The following is a 16078-nucleotide window of genomic DNA, read 5'->3' on the forward strand; positions in this document are numbered from 1 at the left end:
TAACGCCATCGTAATGTCATTTCAGTGAGAGTAGACTGCTTGCTATTTTCTATGCCTAAGTTCCCAGTATGTAGAAAAGCTCCTGGCACAGGGGAAATGAAAAAGTTCTTTGTTGAAAGAATATCTTTGGAGCGGAGCTCAAGGAATAGCAAGGTGAGGTCTGATTCCTTTATATATATTACTTAAGTCTATGATTTGTGATTTTGGGTCTTTTATTTTCCAGGATAAATTAGCTATTTTTTGATGAGTGGTAAGGGGTGTGATACCATTGGTAATACACATTTGGTAAAAACAGAGACTTAACAGTTAGGCAAGCCAAAGGAAAAATAATAACCTCGACTGTTACAGGTGAGTCTTAGAAACATGAAATAAAACGTAGCAATAAATTATATGCTTGCAAGAGAGATTTATTAGTAAAAGCAAAGCAATAACATCCCAAAGTCATTCGTTATTCATTCCTGTTAGTGTACATGATATAATCCACAGATGCTATCATAGTAGAGCCAAACTTCTGAGTAAGGAGTATTGAGTAAGATTTTGATTTGTTAGAAGTATACAAGTCAGTATTTTGTAGGGAGATGTTTCAGGGATCCATATCCAAAAATTTGAATATATACGATATATAATGACTCAAAATTTAAAGTAAAAGTTTCATTAATTTGATTTGATTGCCCTCTGAATTATCTCCACCCCGCCACACCCACACTATTACTAATAGACACAATACTACTGTAGAGAGAGTAAGTGCTACACCTTCTCCTTTATATTTCCCAGACTTCCTTGCAGGTAGTGTGAAGGCATATGTCTAGTTCTGACCAATGGGCTGTGATAAGTTGCGTGTGGCATTTTTTGGCTATGGCAATTCAATAAGAATTGGTATGTTCCCCTATCTCTCTCTTACTCTGATATGGAACTTTGGAGGTGATGTGTTCAAGAGGTAGCACATGAAATTCATATATCGTACCTGCATTAGAATATGAAGTGATGTGAAGAAGAAATAATCTTATATCGGATATGACACAATATTTTGAGAATTATGTATTACCATAGCATGAGGAATCTATACAAATAATACAGTGATTATTGATTTATGTCTGAATAATGGTACATTTGACAAATGCATATACACAGAATTCTTAAAATGGGATACTAAGAACAATAATCATGTTATCCCTGGAAAGCATAATGCTGATATACGTTTTTAGAATACCAGGTCACTTTCATGAACTAGACATTTACTTATTTATTTGTTGCAAATATATTATCTCAATTATTACTCCATAATCTAGTAACACAAAGAGAAAATGTGGGTACCTCAACGATCAGCTACTGCAAGCATTTAGCAGTTTCTGTCACCTGCTAACAATGTGATTTCAGGCAAATTAGCCATTTGCATCTCATAAATAAAATGAGACGGACAATAATAATGACTTGTAAAAATTATATAAGTGTTAGTTCAGATAAGAATGCCTAGAAAACAGTAGAAAATTAATATTTGCTTTTGAGGGTTTATTTCTGCTGATAGGTAGAAGAGAAAGTTGATGTTAATATGTATCTGAAAGCATGCTAAATCTGGAATTTCATTTTTATTTATGTGTTAGATTAAAGAGCTAGGATAAAAATGACTATTCTTTCATTATTAATTTTTTTATGCTTTTATTTATGTAATAAAGAGTTTTATTAGAGGAGAAACTGCTCACTGATTTTTTTTAAAATCTTGGAACAATAATAATTATATTTATCACGTGCTTACTGTTTTACTTAATTTCATATGATACTTAAAATTCTATTGGTCTATACTAGTGTTATCTCCACTTTACAGATGAGAAAATGAAGGCATGTGGAAAGTCAGCAATTTCCTTGGACTACCTTTGCTACTAAGTGTTGATCCCGGGATATGCGCCCCCTTGGTCTGACGCCGGCATCTGGAATTTTGTATCCACAAAATTCTATTGCCTATCACAATTATTTTGTCTGAGTTTAATAACTGTATTTATCAGAAAATTATTCCAGAGTGATCCATCACATTCACAGGTAAATTTTAAGTTACCTTGTATTTATTAAAAAAGATTTAAAAAATGAAGATCTGTTATATGCCAGAGGATTCAGTGAATTTTCTTCTGAAGGTAGGTGTTCAAAATGATCATCACTTAAATCAAGGTCACTTAAGTTCTAAGGATAAAATAGACAAATGGAAACAAAATGCCTGTGTTGATGAGAATGGCATTCTGACTCCTGTTTTGCTGATTTCAGTTCTGGAAGAATGTTTTGAATATATTCTTTCAAGGCTCACCAGGATTTGCTACCAGTTCTTTTTTACATGAAGACGTGCTAAGTTTTTCATATAACCTTCCTTGCTTTACTCAGGTCCCTTTATATGTTCTCTAGGCTGTGGGTAAACAGCATAAAAACCCCCACCCTGACTTTTCCAGAAATTGACAAGTGATGAAGACTGTGGATGAAGAAATTCTTATGAAACAGTAACTCCTATCCCTACTGAAGAATCTCTCAACTCCTCTGATACCTCTCAGAATGTTTCACGGCACTAGGTAATATATTATATAATAATGGTGTAATTGCAGAAACATTCTTGGAATAGAAATTTCTTTTTTAAATGAAGAAATTCACTAATTATCCCTGTAACGAAAATGTAGGATATCCATGCACTTGCTTTGGAAAGGATGTCTGTATTGTTTTATACTTCTTATTGTATTTTATAATAACTTCATAGATTCATTTTAGGCTAAATAATTCATGTAGAGGAATATATTTCCTTGTGCAGATGTGTACAAAGATTACATGACAGAAGACGTCTTCTCACTGGATTGCCACAGCAAAAGTGGAGAACTTTGGTACTTTAAAATATCACTGGTGTGTTTCCACACTGCATGTACCATTGGTCCATTATCTGGTCCATTTATTTCAATTTTGGTTTAAGATTTTTACTATGCGTGCACATGCACACATATATACATACACACATATATGCATGTGATAATATAAATAATGAAAAGTTTTATTCAGGCTACTTGCAAAGGCCTGAAATAAGGCCTATAATTAACTTAAATTAGTCTATAAGTTCTATAGCACAATATAGGAAATACAGTTTACTTTTTACTCAAATAAAATGTGATATATTTGATCTTTCATGGCAAACATCAATTAAAGTGAAACTATTAATACATTCAAAAATGTGAAAAGTCTCAGAAATATAAATGTTGAGTAAAAATAGTAAGTTGCAAAATGACATACCATTTATTATATGTCTTATTTATATGCATTTTTAAAACTCATAAAACTCTTTTATATATTGTAAGTGCCATATAAATGCTTACTAAAATTTTAGAAAAAAGCCAGGGAATTATACACACAAACTTATACCTCTTTGAGGTCCTGAATTTCTGGCCAGAAAAGAAAGAAATAGAAGAAAGGACGTATAGTGGGCCATCTGGCAATCACTGGAGAAGTATAGTGGTCATTGCAGTTGATACCAGTGTGAAGGTGTGAACATTTCTTAACCGTAAATGAGAATAGTTACCTGTCTGTAGAAAGTAGCACTGAATAAGAATCAGACACCTTCCACAAGCAATGACATTATATCATTTTCCAGTGGCTAAAGGGAACACTATACAGTAAAGAAGTTTGTAAGATGGATATAAACACACATACAAAACTCTGCAAATGTATCTTAATATTGATCAAAAGATATAAGACTCAAAATAATTTTGCAGTAGCATTTTTCAATAAAAAGCTCAAAAACAGGCAAAAGTGAACAATATTATTTTATAGAATACATTAGAGGTGTAAAAATCATTTTTAAAAGTAGAATGAATTACCCTAATCCACTAAGTAGTTTTTAACTCTACAGATAAGGAAGAAGGTGGATTGATAAAGGGACATTAAACAATATAGGCAGTGATGGAAATGTTTTATAATTTAGTGTGAAGTTTCCAGATGGTGGTGGTTACATGTATGTTTTCTTTCAGATTATTTATGATAATACACACTTGTATGTAGTATTTTGAATGTGTCATAGACCTTACCAAAAATAGTCTTTAAAATGTATAATTAAGAACATTTTTGACTAATTGAATATAATAAATGGAAGACAAACTAATTGAGGAAATTCCCAAACTTCTGGTTTGGATGACTTTTCTGTGTCTCAAAGCTGATGCCTGTTTACTAACAACAGTTTGTTTTCCACAACGGAAATTACATCAATTCAAATGTTAGTGTTTACCTTTCACTCAATCTAACTCATCTCAATGTAGTCAGGAGGAAAAAAATGATCACTAAAAACAAAATATTATTGTAGTGATAGACTTAAATTTCATACTCACAATTGACAGAGCAGAACATTTCACAGTACCTTGTAGTAAAAGCAAAAACTGTAAATGTTTCTCATGATAAGATGTTATGTTTATTTTTAAAATTCCAAAATTTTCTTGGAGTAAATTGTTTCTTTTACCCCATGAAAAACTTAACAAATGACTACGTTCTAAATGTGATACTAAGCACCACATAATGTCCCATTAGCAATTATAATTTGCTAAGACTTTGTAGTCTCTTGATATTTATATTTTGGTTCATCTTCATCTTTCTGTTGTTTCTTATACAGTCATATTTACAAATTCTTCAAGTCTTCAATTCATACAAAAAGCCTGAATTTTGACAACATAATCATTAAAATTGACTATCATGTATGATTACAAATTTATCGTTAAATATTTAGAGGTGAATATTGCATGTATCTGTGAAAGACAGATAGTTTCAGATTATTGGCTAAGTCAAATTAAAGTTAGATCCTACTTGACTCTAGAAGATGGAAGCAAACATCTCAAGTTAACAATTGTACTATCTAAGAAAGTTTCTCATTTTTTGAGACCATGTCCTCATGGCTATACATAACAGTAATATTCTGAACCAATGTAGGATATAGGGAAAAATACAAAATTATTTCAAAATAAAAATATGCTGAATGTTTGTAAAAGTTTTTTCTTCCTTCATTCTTTGTTTGTTACTTCATTCTTTCTTCTTTTCTTTCCTTCCAAAAATATTCACTGGTCACCTAATATGTCCCAGGCATTGTTATAGGCCCTGATAAAGTGCTGAATAAGACACAGAAATGCCTGTTTTTATGGAGCATATATTTTTGTGGAGATAAGATGAGGGCAACAACAAAGACAATACACAAATAAATAAAAAGGTAAAACGCAGTAATAGTAACTTCTACAAGGAAGTCAGTAATAGAACAAAAAGCACTGGGTTGCAGAAGAGGGATTTATTTAGATAGCGTGTTCAGGGAAGACTATTCTGAAGCAGGATTTCTATATGAGACCCCCAAAGTAGAAAAGCAGTTAGTCATTCATACATCAGGGCAAAGGTTCTTGGATAAGATCAAAACCAACATATTTGAAAAAGGAAAAAAAAAAAAAAAAAGCTGCTGCATGAGGAGCATGGGGCAAGATAGAGAATGATAGGGAACGAAGTTAGAAAAGTCATTAGTTAGACCAGGTAATTCTTGTGTGCTTGGAGAGGTGTTTCGAATATATTCCGTGTTAAAAGAGAAAGTATCAGAGGCTTTTCAGAGATCTTATCTGAATAATGTTTGATTTAACATCTGATTGTGACTGCTCAGTGGAAAATGCATGTGTGTATGTGATCACGGTGGAGGAAAAGGGTAAGCAGGTAGATTGGTTAATAGGCTATTCTGGCAGGGCATGGTGGCTCACATCTGTATTCCCAGCACTTTGGGAGGCCGAGGTGGACAGATCACGAGGTCAGGAGATAAAGACCATCCTGGCCAACATAGTGAACCCCTGTCTCTACTAAATTACAAAAAATTAGCCAGGCATGGTGGCACGCACCTATAATCCTGGCTACTCAGGAGGCTGAGGCAGGAGAATCACTTGAATCCGGGAGGTGGAGGTTGCAGTGAGACGAGTTGGCACCATTGCACTCCAGCAGGGCAACAGTGTGAGACTTCGTCTCAAAAAAAAAAAAAAAAAGGAGGCTATTCCTCCATTTCTGTTAGGGGTGACAATAGCTAGAGTTGGCTAGATGCAGTGGAGAAGGTTAGAAGTATTAGGATTTGTGGGTGTATTTTTTGAAGTAAATCAAATGACAATTGGTGATGAATTGATTGTGTGCTGGCATAAAAGAGAAATGAAAAACTGTAGATGTCACATTTGAACTGCCCATTAAGTCATGGATAGCATAGTTCATTAACATGTTGTTTACCATAGGTTAAACGCAGATGTTTTACTTTTTTGTGACAAAAAGTTCGTTGACTACAAAATATGCTTGTTTAGGAAAAAACCTATTGCATTCAAAACCAATACTAACATCATCCTATAGTAGTTGTACAATCGGACTCCAGACTAGGCTGAATGATTGCCATTTCAGTCCTCCCTAGCGTAGTTTTCATTCAGACCTTATCACCATTCGTCTAAATTATCTATTTTATTTATTTAATCATCAATGTTATTTCAATATAAATTAAATCCACGGAAAAACTATCACAAACAAATCAATGTAGTGAGATGAATACTCTGAATACAACAGAATGAAACAGTCTTTGGAAAAGAAAGAAAATTTTTGTAGATTTCACTGATTTCTGCATCAGTATCTGAAAGAAGAAAATAAATTGGTTTAGTATAATAAAATGACCAAATGACTCACACTTAAAGCAAAATTATTTTTCTTGATTTATGATTTTAATGTTATTTTAAAAAGACTATATTGAATTGTTATCTACAAATTCATGCTATTTGGCAAAATACTAAATACAAATGACTACATAATATATGAAACTATTATGTGTATCTAATATCTTGAACTAATTCACTAGCCAATTGTTCATTTAACATAAAAGTAAAATGAATGAAAACCAAAGAGTATAGCAATAGTCAAGGTTTAACTAAAAATGGATATCTTTTAGTTTCTTTGGCAATGGCTGCTGTAAAGAGGTATCACCAACAATAATAACTACCATCACATTTGCTTTTCAATTCTACTTTAGTTAGTGATGTCACCTCAGAAATAACTTTGATTTGGCTGACAGTCAAAGCCTTGTCATTTACCTGTCTGGTAAGCATTAAAATTGGAACATCTTTGAGAAGGGATGAAGCATGAGAACCTGAAATTAAGGCGGCCAAATTTCTTGCTTATCCCCTGATCAGATGACTAAGATACAGTGAGTCCAGTTGAGCTGTTTGTTTGTGCTTTTGGGTGGTACAATGTGGGGACAGGGAGACTTCAGGTCTAAATTGTTTGTTTTCTAAAACAGTAGTTCTTAATATGGGGTAGGATGGTGGCTGAAGGGATAGCATATAGAATAATCTGTGAGAACTTAAACAATGCCTCTTTCTATGTATAGTCCAACCCTCTTTTCCCATATTAAAGGTTTTTACCTATATTAACTATTGTTAATTTAGAATCTTCAAGTCATAATCAATTTGGATCAATTTAAGGAGGAATTCGCTATTTGTTCAAAAGTAGCCTGAGTTCCTTACACAAGACATGAGTTAATAGTTTGAAAGGTTCTGAGGCACAAACTTCCAGTGCTTCTCTAAGCTCCACTTTCTCATTTTCATGTAGTTAAAAAATATAATACATCCCAGGGTAGTTTCAGATTATGAGATTTAACCTCTTTATCTATAATTTCTAAATTATATTATCACATATGACTTACAGAAATGAACCCATGGTACTCTTCTAGAGAATTTCACTGATTTGCCTAGAAAACATAAAAAAAAAGATCTTTTCATAAACAATCAAATGTATTTTATTTCATAGTATTGGGCCTGTCTTTTCTGAATAATCTTTCTTCTCTGAGAAGTTGTGTTTTGCTGATCTCTTCTTAACATGTTTAAAATATTCTATACTGCTACTAGATTTAGCTTTCTGAAACAGAGAACTGGTTGAATCACTCCTCTCAGTGAAGGTCCCTAATAAATTGCTTTGGCTAAAGAATAAAGTCCAAGGTATTGAGCAGTGTTTTCAAGGTCCCTTCTTATCAGGTTCTATTTCTTTTTATCTTCACTTTCTATCATTTCCTTCTACCGTCATGTGAACCATGAGCTACAGATATATATATATATATATACAGAGTTCATAATACCCCGGCAGATGGAAAGTGTGCTTGTGTCAAATCTACTGAATGAACATATTTAATGTGTGAAGCATTGGAGAACAAGCCTGGCTCATCATACCTCTCTAGAGAAGCTGCAAACACCGTTGAATGTAACCCCTTGGTGAATATCTTAAAAGAAAAAGAGTTCTTATCTCCTTCTAGGTAACAACCGCTAGAGCTTTCCAAGTGGTGGCAATGTGCTGCATAAATAATTCATTGGTGGATTTAAACTTCCATTTGTTTTTAGCCTCTTGCCAGGGTTCAGAGTATCTTCTATGTAGTTCAGAATCATGGTTTCCCTTTGGTAAAATAGCCTAATTCCTTGGGTCATATTTACTAAAATTTAGGGACTAGCTGCTCTTAAATTTTTTTTTGTCTGGAAACAATTGTTTTTCCAAAAGTTTAGTAAACTTCGCTAAAGCTAAAGTTCAAGATGAATAATAGAAACTGCATTTACTCTCTTGCTCAAAGCAAAAATAATATGCAAACATGAGAAGAAAAATGAGAAGGAACAATTTTTCAAGATCTAAATATCAGGCTGTGTAAACCAGTGATCACTAAGAGACAGGAAGCAAGGTAGGTGGTCTCTATGATTGTCCTAGCATACTGCCTGGAGTGAGTTTCCATGGCTTGGTGCAAGGGAAAACACACACACACACACACACACACACACACACACACACACAGAAAGAGAGAGAGAGAGAGATAGACAGAAAGTCCCAGCAGATTCTCCGAGTTAAGTAGATGGAGCTGGGACTCCAGGAAGGTCAAGATAGCTGACATTTACAGGCAGAGTACCTGATGGGAAAACAGGCCACAAAGATGTAGATACAAAGATCGAGATATCGTGTGTTCTCACTTATAAATGGGAGCTAAGCATTGAGCACACACGTACATAAACATAGGAACAAGGAACACTGTGGCCTACTAGAAGGTGGTGGTTAGGGCTGGGTTATAAAACTACCTCTTGGGTAGTGTGCTCACTACCAGGGAGAAGGGATTCATTCTCTAAACCTCAGCATCACACCATATCCCCACGTAACAAATCTGCATATGTACCCCATGTAATCCCTGTATCTAAAATAAAAGATGAATTTTTTTCAAAAAGAGGATATCCTCACATTTCAACTGAGAATTGATTAATTATATGAAGATACTACCTGAGGTCAGGTAGAGAACTACCTGGAAGGACAGAATGGAACAACAATTGGTACTCACAATCGGTACTAGGGCAGGAAAGAGTTCTTGATCCCACCAGCCGGAGTGAAAAACCACAAAATTCACAGGACATAAGTTTGAGCACTCAGAATAGTTTGATCTCAATAAAGGAAAAATTAACCTTGGATAAAAACATTGATCTGTTCCTGTTTAATAAAGTGTAAAAGCATACTAACCTAATAGCATTGCATAATAAAGCTCATGAACATGTATGTCCACACACACATATATGTGTGTACTACATATACACATTATGTACATGTTGTGTACATTATAGATATAATAATATGTGGGTACAATGTATACATGGCCCCAGGAGGAGGAGGGTGTGTAGGTACATATACATGTGCATGTGTGTGTGTAAAGATATGTTAAAAACTTAATGCTTTCCCCTAATATTAGGAACCGAGCAGGGATGTCCATCTAATCACTCTTATCTGACATTGTACTGGATGTTTAAGCCATTAAAACACGCAATAAGTAAATAAATGCATCCAGTTTGGAAGCTAAAATCTGTTCAACAGATGAATGGGTAAATGAATTACGGCATATCTGTATAATAAAATAATAATCTGCAAAGAACCAAATTATTGGTAAATACAACTTCATGGATAAATCTCTAAAAGTGAATGATGTCTGACACAAGAGTACATACAGTATTATTCCACTTACATAAAATTCTAGAAAATGCAAACCAATTTGTAGTGACAAAAAACAGCCCAGGGATGGGAGGATGGGGAATGTGGGATTACAGAGGAACAGGAGGAAACTTTTGACTGTGGTAGACACATTCCCCATCCTGGTAATTCTTTTCATGAGTGTATACATATGTCAAAACATATCTAAGTGTACACTTTCAATATGTGTAGTTTGTAGTATGTCAATTGTATCTCAATAAAGCTGTTCAAAATATTTAAGTTGATACAGGTTTGCTTGGGGAGTGGTTTTTTTTTTCCCCTTCTACAAATCTCATTTCTCATAAATTATAGTGGTAAGATATAAACAACCTACCTGGTCAAGAGAGGGAGAAGGATGAGGTTCTGGGGCAGCAGGCTTGGCTGTAGCAGGCTCAGCTGGTGAAGGTTCCTCTGCAGCGGGCTCCACTCCAACAGGTGCCTCTGCAGCAGGCTCAGCTCCAACAGGTGCCTCTGCAGCAGGCTCAGCTCCAACGGGTGCCCCTGCAGCAGGCTCAGCTCCAACGGGTGCCTCTGCAGCATGCTCAGCTCCAACAGGGGCCCCTGCAGCAGGCTCAGCTGCTACAGGTGTGGCTATAGGAGATGCAGCTGCAGCAGGCTCAGCTGCAATAGGTGGGGCAGCGGGTGCTGCAGCTGCTGAAAAAACCCTTGAAGGAGGGACAAAGGGGAAATCCCTAGGAGGGAGACGAGGAACATTCAACCGAGTAGCTAAGGGAAAACCACGGATGTGATAGACATAGGGGAATCCAGGAGCAGTTAGAATCCAGGGATACGAAGGTAACCCTGTGTCAGTGTAAGTATTCCCAGGGTAACTGGGGACTGTATTCACTGGGGGATAGTAAAGAGGAGGTGGCAAATTCCGTATGCCATAAGGAATATTCAGAGATGGATGAAGTGGGTGACCATAGTCATTGTCATCCTAAAGGAGAAACAAAGAAGTCGAAGTTGATTGTTTGTATTTGTCCTGTCTATATATTAGTTATGGTACAACTGTGATGATATATGATAAGTTATGATATTTTGAAAGAATTCCAATGTCTTATCTTTCTTAAGGCTAATGTACTTCCATATTTTTGAAGTAAGAAGTAATAATCTCTTAAGAAAATTGAATAAACTCTAACTGAGGAGGAAATATTTTGTGTTTAAGCAAATAAGAGTGTTATAGTTCACAGAATATGCTAACCTAGGCCAGGACAAAGATAAATGGAAAGCACTCGCACTTTTAGGATTGATACAGGATTATGAGATTCGTAGCTCCGGGCTTCTTCTCTGCACCCTCCATTGTCTTTCCCACTGCCCTCAGCACTCTCTGAGTCTCTAAAGTGTCCACTGAAGCCTCTGCTTCATTATTCCTCTTCCAGGTGTCCCATATTCCAGACTTATCTTTTTCAACTTCCTACCTCTCTTTATCAGTGCGTCCCTTCCTTTAACACTGCATCTCAAGTTTTCATTAAGAGGGTGAGCAGATTGGGAGGCCGAAGAGGGCGGATCATGAGGTCAAGAGATTGAGACCGTCCTGGCCAACATGGTGAAACTCCATCTCTACTAAAAATACAAAATAATTTGCTGGGCGTGGTGGCGGGCGCCTGTAGTCCCAGCTACTCGGGAGGCAGAAGCAGGAGAATTGCTTGAACCTGGAAGGCAGAGGTTGCAGTAAGCTGAGATCAGGCCACTGCACTCCAGCCTGGCAACAGAGCGAGACTCTGTCTCGAAAAATATATATAAATAAAAATAAATAAATAAGGTGGTGAGCAGACTGGATGTAGATGTTGTTAATGTTATTGTATATAATATTATTATGATATATAATAATATACAATACTGAGAAGTTTCTCAATAAATGTAGATTGTCCCTCAGGGTCTTTGAGATATTTTAAGATTTTTCTTGATGGAAGTTCTGTGATTTATTTTTAAAAGTATAAAATGAGTACCTTCTCTGTGCCGTCTCTTTGCTAGGGGATCCTACATACTGGAAAACAGGCAAGGTTTCTTTCTTCTTGTGTCTGGGATACTACATTCTCCAGCCAGTCAAGCTCCTTAATTAACATTTAATTTTTTTCCAATTTTAGGTAAGTTTCCTGAATTACTGAGTTAAATTTTTCTCACGAGTCATATTGCCAGAGCCCCTTGAGGTATGACATAAGTAATATATGTCCCCAGGTGTTCATAGAGGCAAATATCAATTATTTGTATTGTGGATCATGGAGCCCTAGAATCTGAGGACTTAAATATTAACTCATAAGCTGAGTTAATGGGTGCAGCACACCAACATGGCACATGTATACATATGTAACAAACCTGCACGTTGTGCATATGTACCCTAAAAGTTAAAGTATAATAAAAATATAAATAAAATGATGCAAAAAAAAGAAATTCAAAATAATACCTAATACTATTTCTATTTTAAAACATTATTTCCAAAAGATTTCTACTCCTTCATTATATGTCTGATCATTGTTGGTCAAAAGCGTGCACATCACAGATTATGTCTCTTGGGCTTTCTTTGCTAGAGTGTCATGTTGATTTATGGCATACTGGTGGATAGGTGTAAGTGTAATTTTCTTAGTACTCTTCTGTTACCAGAAATTGAGGCACAAGTAACAAGGAACTGAAAAAAACATCTAACATCAGTTAACCAGTATGTGCTTTGGTCTCATAGAGATAAATTGTTGGTATTTGCTACACAGAAATCATCTAACTCATTGGGACACACTCCTCCTGCTAGTGGTTCCTAGCTTGAAGACACACACCTGGATATATGACCAGCTCACTACTTCATGCTTTCTCTTGCTCTAACCTTTCATGCAGACATAGCATCTCCAGATTAATCACTCAGTTTGTTCAAATGAACTTAGGACATACTGACAATGTATTATAGAGGCGTGGGGGAAAACCTTGGCATAGCAAAAATTTTCTTAAGCTGCAAGGAGAGTACACTTAATGCTTTGCTCATTAAAAAGACTAAAGACCTTTTGCTAAATACGTTGAGCACAAACATATTTTATAAATATTTTCTATCAAATCAGAAGAGTTTAATAGCACTATTATTTTAAGAGCAATAGCAGTCATTAAATTTCATTGTAAAGAAATCAGAGTTTTAAAATGTAAAATACATTTCAAGATAAAAACAAATATACTTGCGTGTAAAGAAAAAAAAGTTTTACCTCACCAATGAAGGGGAACCGTCTCTAAAATAAAGAAAAATATGTTTTAATGTGGTTATGTATTTGAAAACATCTGTACCCACATTTCCATATTGCTGAAAAATTTGCAAAGCTTAATAATAATTACGGTTTTTTTTTTGAAATTTGAGTCACTAGTATGAATTTTTTTTTATCATCATCATCATTATCATTACATGGTTTTGACCTAAACAATTTTCTCGGGGAGTTTTACTTTGGATGGATGGATATTGGTTTGTAATATTCAACATGTACATAAATCTTTATCATCTGAAAGATCATTCAGCTCTCATTCATATATCTGATTTTGCTATTCACTTTTTACCTCCCAGGTTTTGTCTGTAGTGTGTGTGTGTGTGTGTGTGCATCTGTGTGTTGAAGAGTGGTCTTTGTGACGGCTGCAATTGCTCACGCCTGTAATCCCAGCATTTTGGGAGGCCGAGGCGGGCGGATGACGAGGTTAGGAGATCGAAACCATCCTGGCTAACACGGTGAAACCCCATCTCTACTAAAAATACAAAAAATTAGCCAGGCGTGGTGGCGGGCGCCTGTAGTCCCAGCTACTCAGGAGGCTGAGGCAGGAGAATGGCGTGAACCCGAGAGGCGGAGCTTGCAGTGAGCCGAGGTCGCGCCACTGCACTCCAGCCTGGCGACAGAGCAAGACTGTCTCAAAAAAAAAAAAAAAGAAAAAAAAAAGAGTGGTCTTTGCCACCTCTTCACAGTACCAGAAGGACCATAGATCCATTTGTTCTCCAATGAAGCTTCAATATGGTTTGTGAATTGACCACAGATTATGAACTACAGAATAAAAATAAAAAGCAGTACAGGAAAACCATCATTAATTATTTTAAGAATTGGAGCTTCATTTATCTAATTTTAGGGAACAAAAATAATAGTTTAAAGTTTGGACAGGATGATAATAACATCAATACTAAATAGTATCAAGTAGCAGTTGAGTTTCTACCACACCTGAGGTACTCTGCTAAGCACTTTATATAATTATCTTATAAAATCTTTAAAATAATGTTATGGTGTAGGTGTTATTATTTTCTCCATTTAAAAAAAGATAATATTTAGCATAGTCACTGGCTAGGATTAAGAATTTGCAATCAGATTTGTCTTACACTAGAGTTTCATCTACTTATGTTACACTAAAGGCCATTGCATTACACTATATTACTTTACATTCCACTAAAGGTATGATGTGCATTTACTTCTATTCCATCAAGTATCCCTAATGTCTGTACATAAATACCTCCAGCAATGGCACTTCACAGCCATAGGAAGCCCAATCCAGCATTCTATAATTTGAAGAGATAAACCCTGTTAAGATAATCTATGTAGGATCCTGCTTGTCTATAATTTTTCCTCCTCCAGCCTCCTACGTTTCTGAACTTACCTCCTTTCCTTGATGTTTATCTATTTTCAGATACTACAACTTTATTATTTTGATTTTTAAATTTTCCATTGAAAAGTCTGACACTACAAACCTCATGTCCATCTATGTCTCTCTGCTGCTTTATTATAAACACTATAGTAATTTTTATCATAAGCACAAATTCCCATGAACAATTAGCAAATGGTTATACAATTGTTAAAATTTTGGAAGTCCATTTACTTACCTTCCTTGCAAAAGCAACACATACAATGCAGGCCCAAAGGAGAAGCTTCATTTTGATTGACCCTATGAATATTAACACTATAAATTTATTGTTTTAGAAAATATGCAATATATTTTTAAATTATATTTTTCTTCTTTTAGAGAGAAATGAAAGAATACATGGCTTTTTTAGTCTGTCTAGGAAGACCCTTAACAGAATAGTTGGCCCTGCTATTTAACTACTGTCTGTATTACTTAACAGGAATGTCACTAAAGCCAATATAAATATATATTAGCAGATACCGTTCAACAGTTAATTGACTTCTAACTAAAATGTCTAAAAGTAGATGTCAACTCAGCTCCCCAGGGACACATTTTGCAATTAATTTATTTTGGAGGTCTTACCAGGAAATAAAATTGCTTAAATGTCACCATTCTATGGGTGCTTCTTAATATTTTGTTTTTATGAATTCAGTGGGAGATTGGTATCACCTACTTAGAAAAATTTGTGATCTTAAACTTGATTGTAATTTTTTTTCTCTATTTCTGAAGAATAGTGGAGAAGCTATGTTCTCAGGTGTGTGTCTTGATTAGGCTCAATTTTCTTCAGAGAACTGAAAACCATTCTCCAACTGATTGATTATTAAAGTGTATGGCTTCTTGCTTCTTCAAAGCCAAAATATCTCCACTTGTACCAAAAAATTGCATATACAAGGACACTTACAGCATTATTTAGAATCTCATAATGTGAAAAATATAAAATCCCAACAAAAAGTTTTATTAAGAAGAATAATATTAGGTTCATGATATATTGCTAAATGAATATTTAAATATTAAATATTGCAAAGATAAGCCATAAAGAGAATAAAATCATGTCCTTTTCAGTAACATGAATACAGTTGGAGGCCATTGTCATAAGTAAATTAATAATGCAGGAACAGAAAACCAAATATTCATGTTCTCCCTTATAACTGGGAGCTAAACATTAAGTATATGTGGACATAAAGATGGCAACACGAGACACTGGGGAATACTAGTGGAGGGAGGAAGGAGAGGAAGTGGGCTGAAAAACTACCTATTGGGTACTATGCTCAATACCTGGGTGAAGGGATCCATCCATACCCCAAACCTCAGCATCATGCAATATACCCATGTAACAAACCTGGACATGTAGCCCCTGAATCTAAAATGGAAGTTAAAATTATAAAATAAATAAATAAATACAAATAAATAACTAAAACAGCAAATA

At 35.1% G+C, this 16078-nt stretch overlaps 1 protein-coding gene across 1 annotated transcript; it reads right to left on the reverse strand.

The window, feature by feature from the left end:
• Window positions 1–2916: 2916 nt before the first annotated feature.
• On the reverse strand, window positions 2917–15041 carry PRR27 (proline rich 27). The gene is made up of 6 exons (XM_032164337.2): window positions 14852–15041; window positions 13212–13235; window positions 10529–10966; window positions 10364–10498; window positions 7694–7738; window positions 2917–6628 (listed from the first exon to the last, which is right to left on the reverse strand). The coding sequence occupies exons 1-5, from the start codon at window positions 14900–14902 to the stop codon at window positions 7727–7729; spliced, it is 660 nt and encodes a 219-aa protein (XP_032020228.1). The 5' UTR covers window positions 14903–15041; the 3' UTR covers window positions 2917–6628; window positions 7694–7726.
• Between the last annotated feature and the right edge of the window lie 1037 nt (window positions 15042–16078).

This window comes from Hylobates moloch, unplaced genomic scaffold (assembly GCF_009828535.3).
Source record: "Hylobates moloch isolate HMO894 unplaced genomic scaffold, HMol_V3 SCAFFOLD_2, whole genome shotgun sequence".
NCBI lineage: Eukaryota > Metazoa > Chordata > Mammalia > Primates > Hylobatidae > Hylobates > Hylobates moloch.

Coding starts and splice junctions, on each gene's coding strand:
- PRR27 (XM_032164337.2), bottom strand. CDS start 14,902: ATGAAGCTTCTCCTTTGGGCCTGCATTGTATGTGTTGCTTTTGCAAGG. Junction 13,236..14,851: donor GTGTTGCTTTTGCAAGGAAG/GTAAGTAAATGG, acceptor TCTTTATTTTAG/AGACGGTTCCCCTTCATTGG. Junction 10,967..13,211: donor GGTTCCCCTTCATTGGTGAG/GTAAAACTTTTT, acceptor TTTCTCCTTTAG/GATGACAATGACTATGGTCA.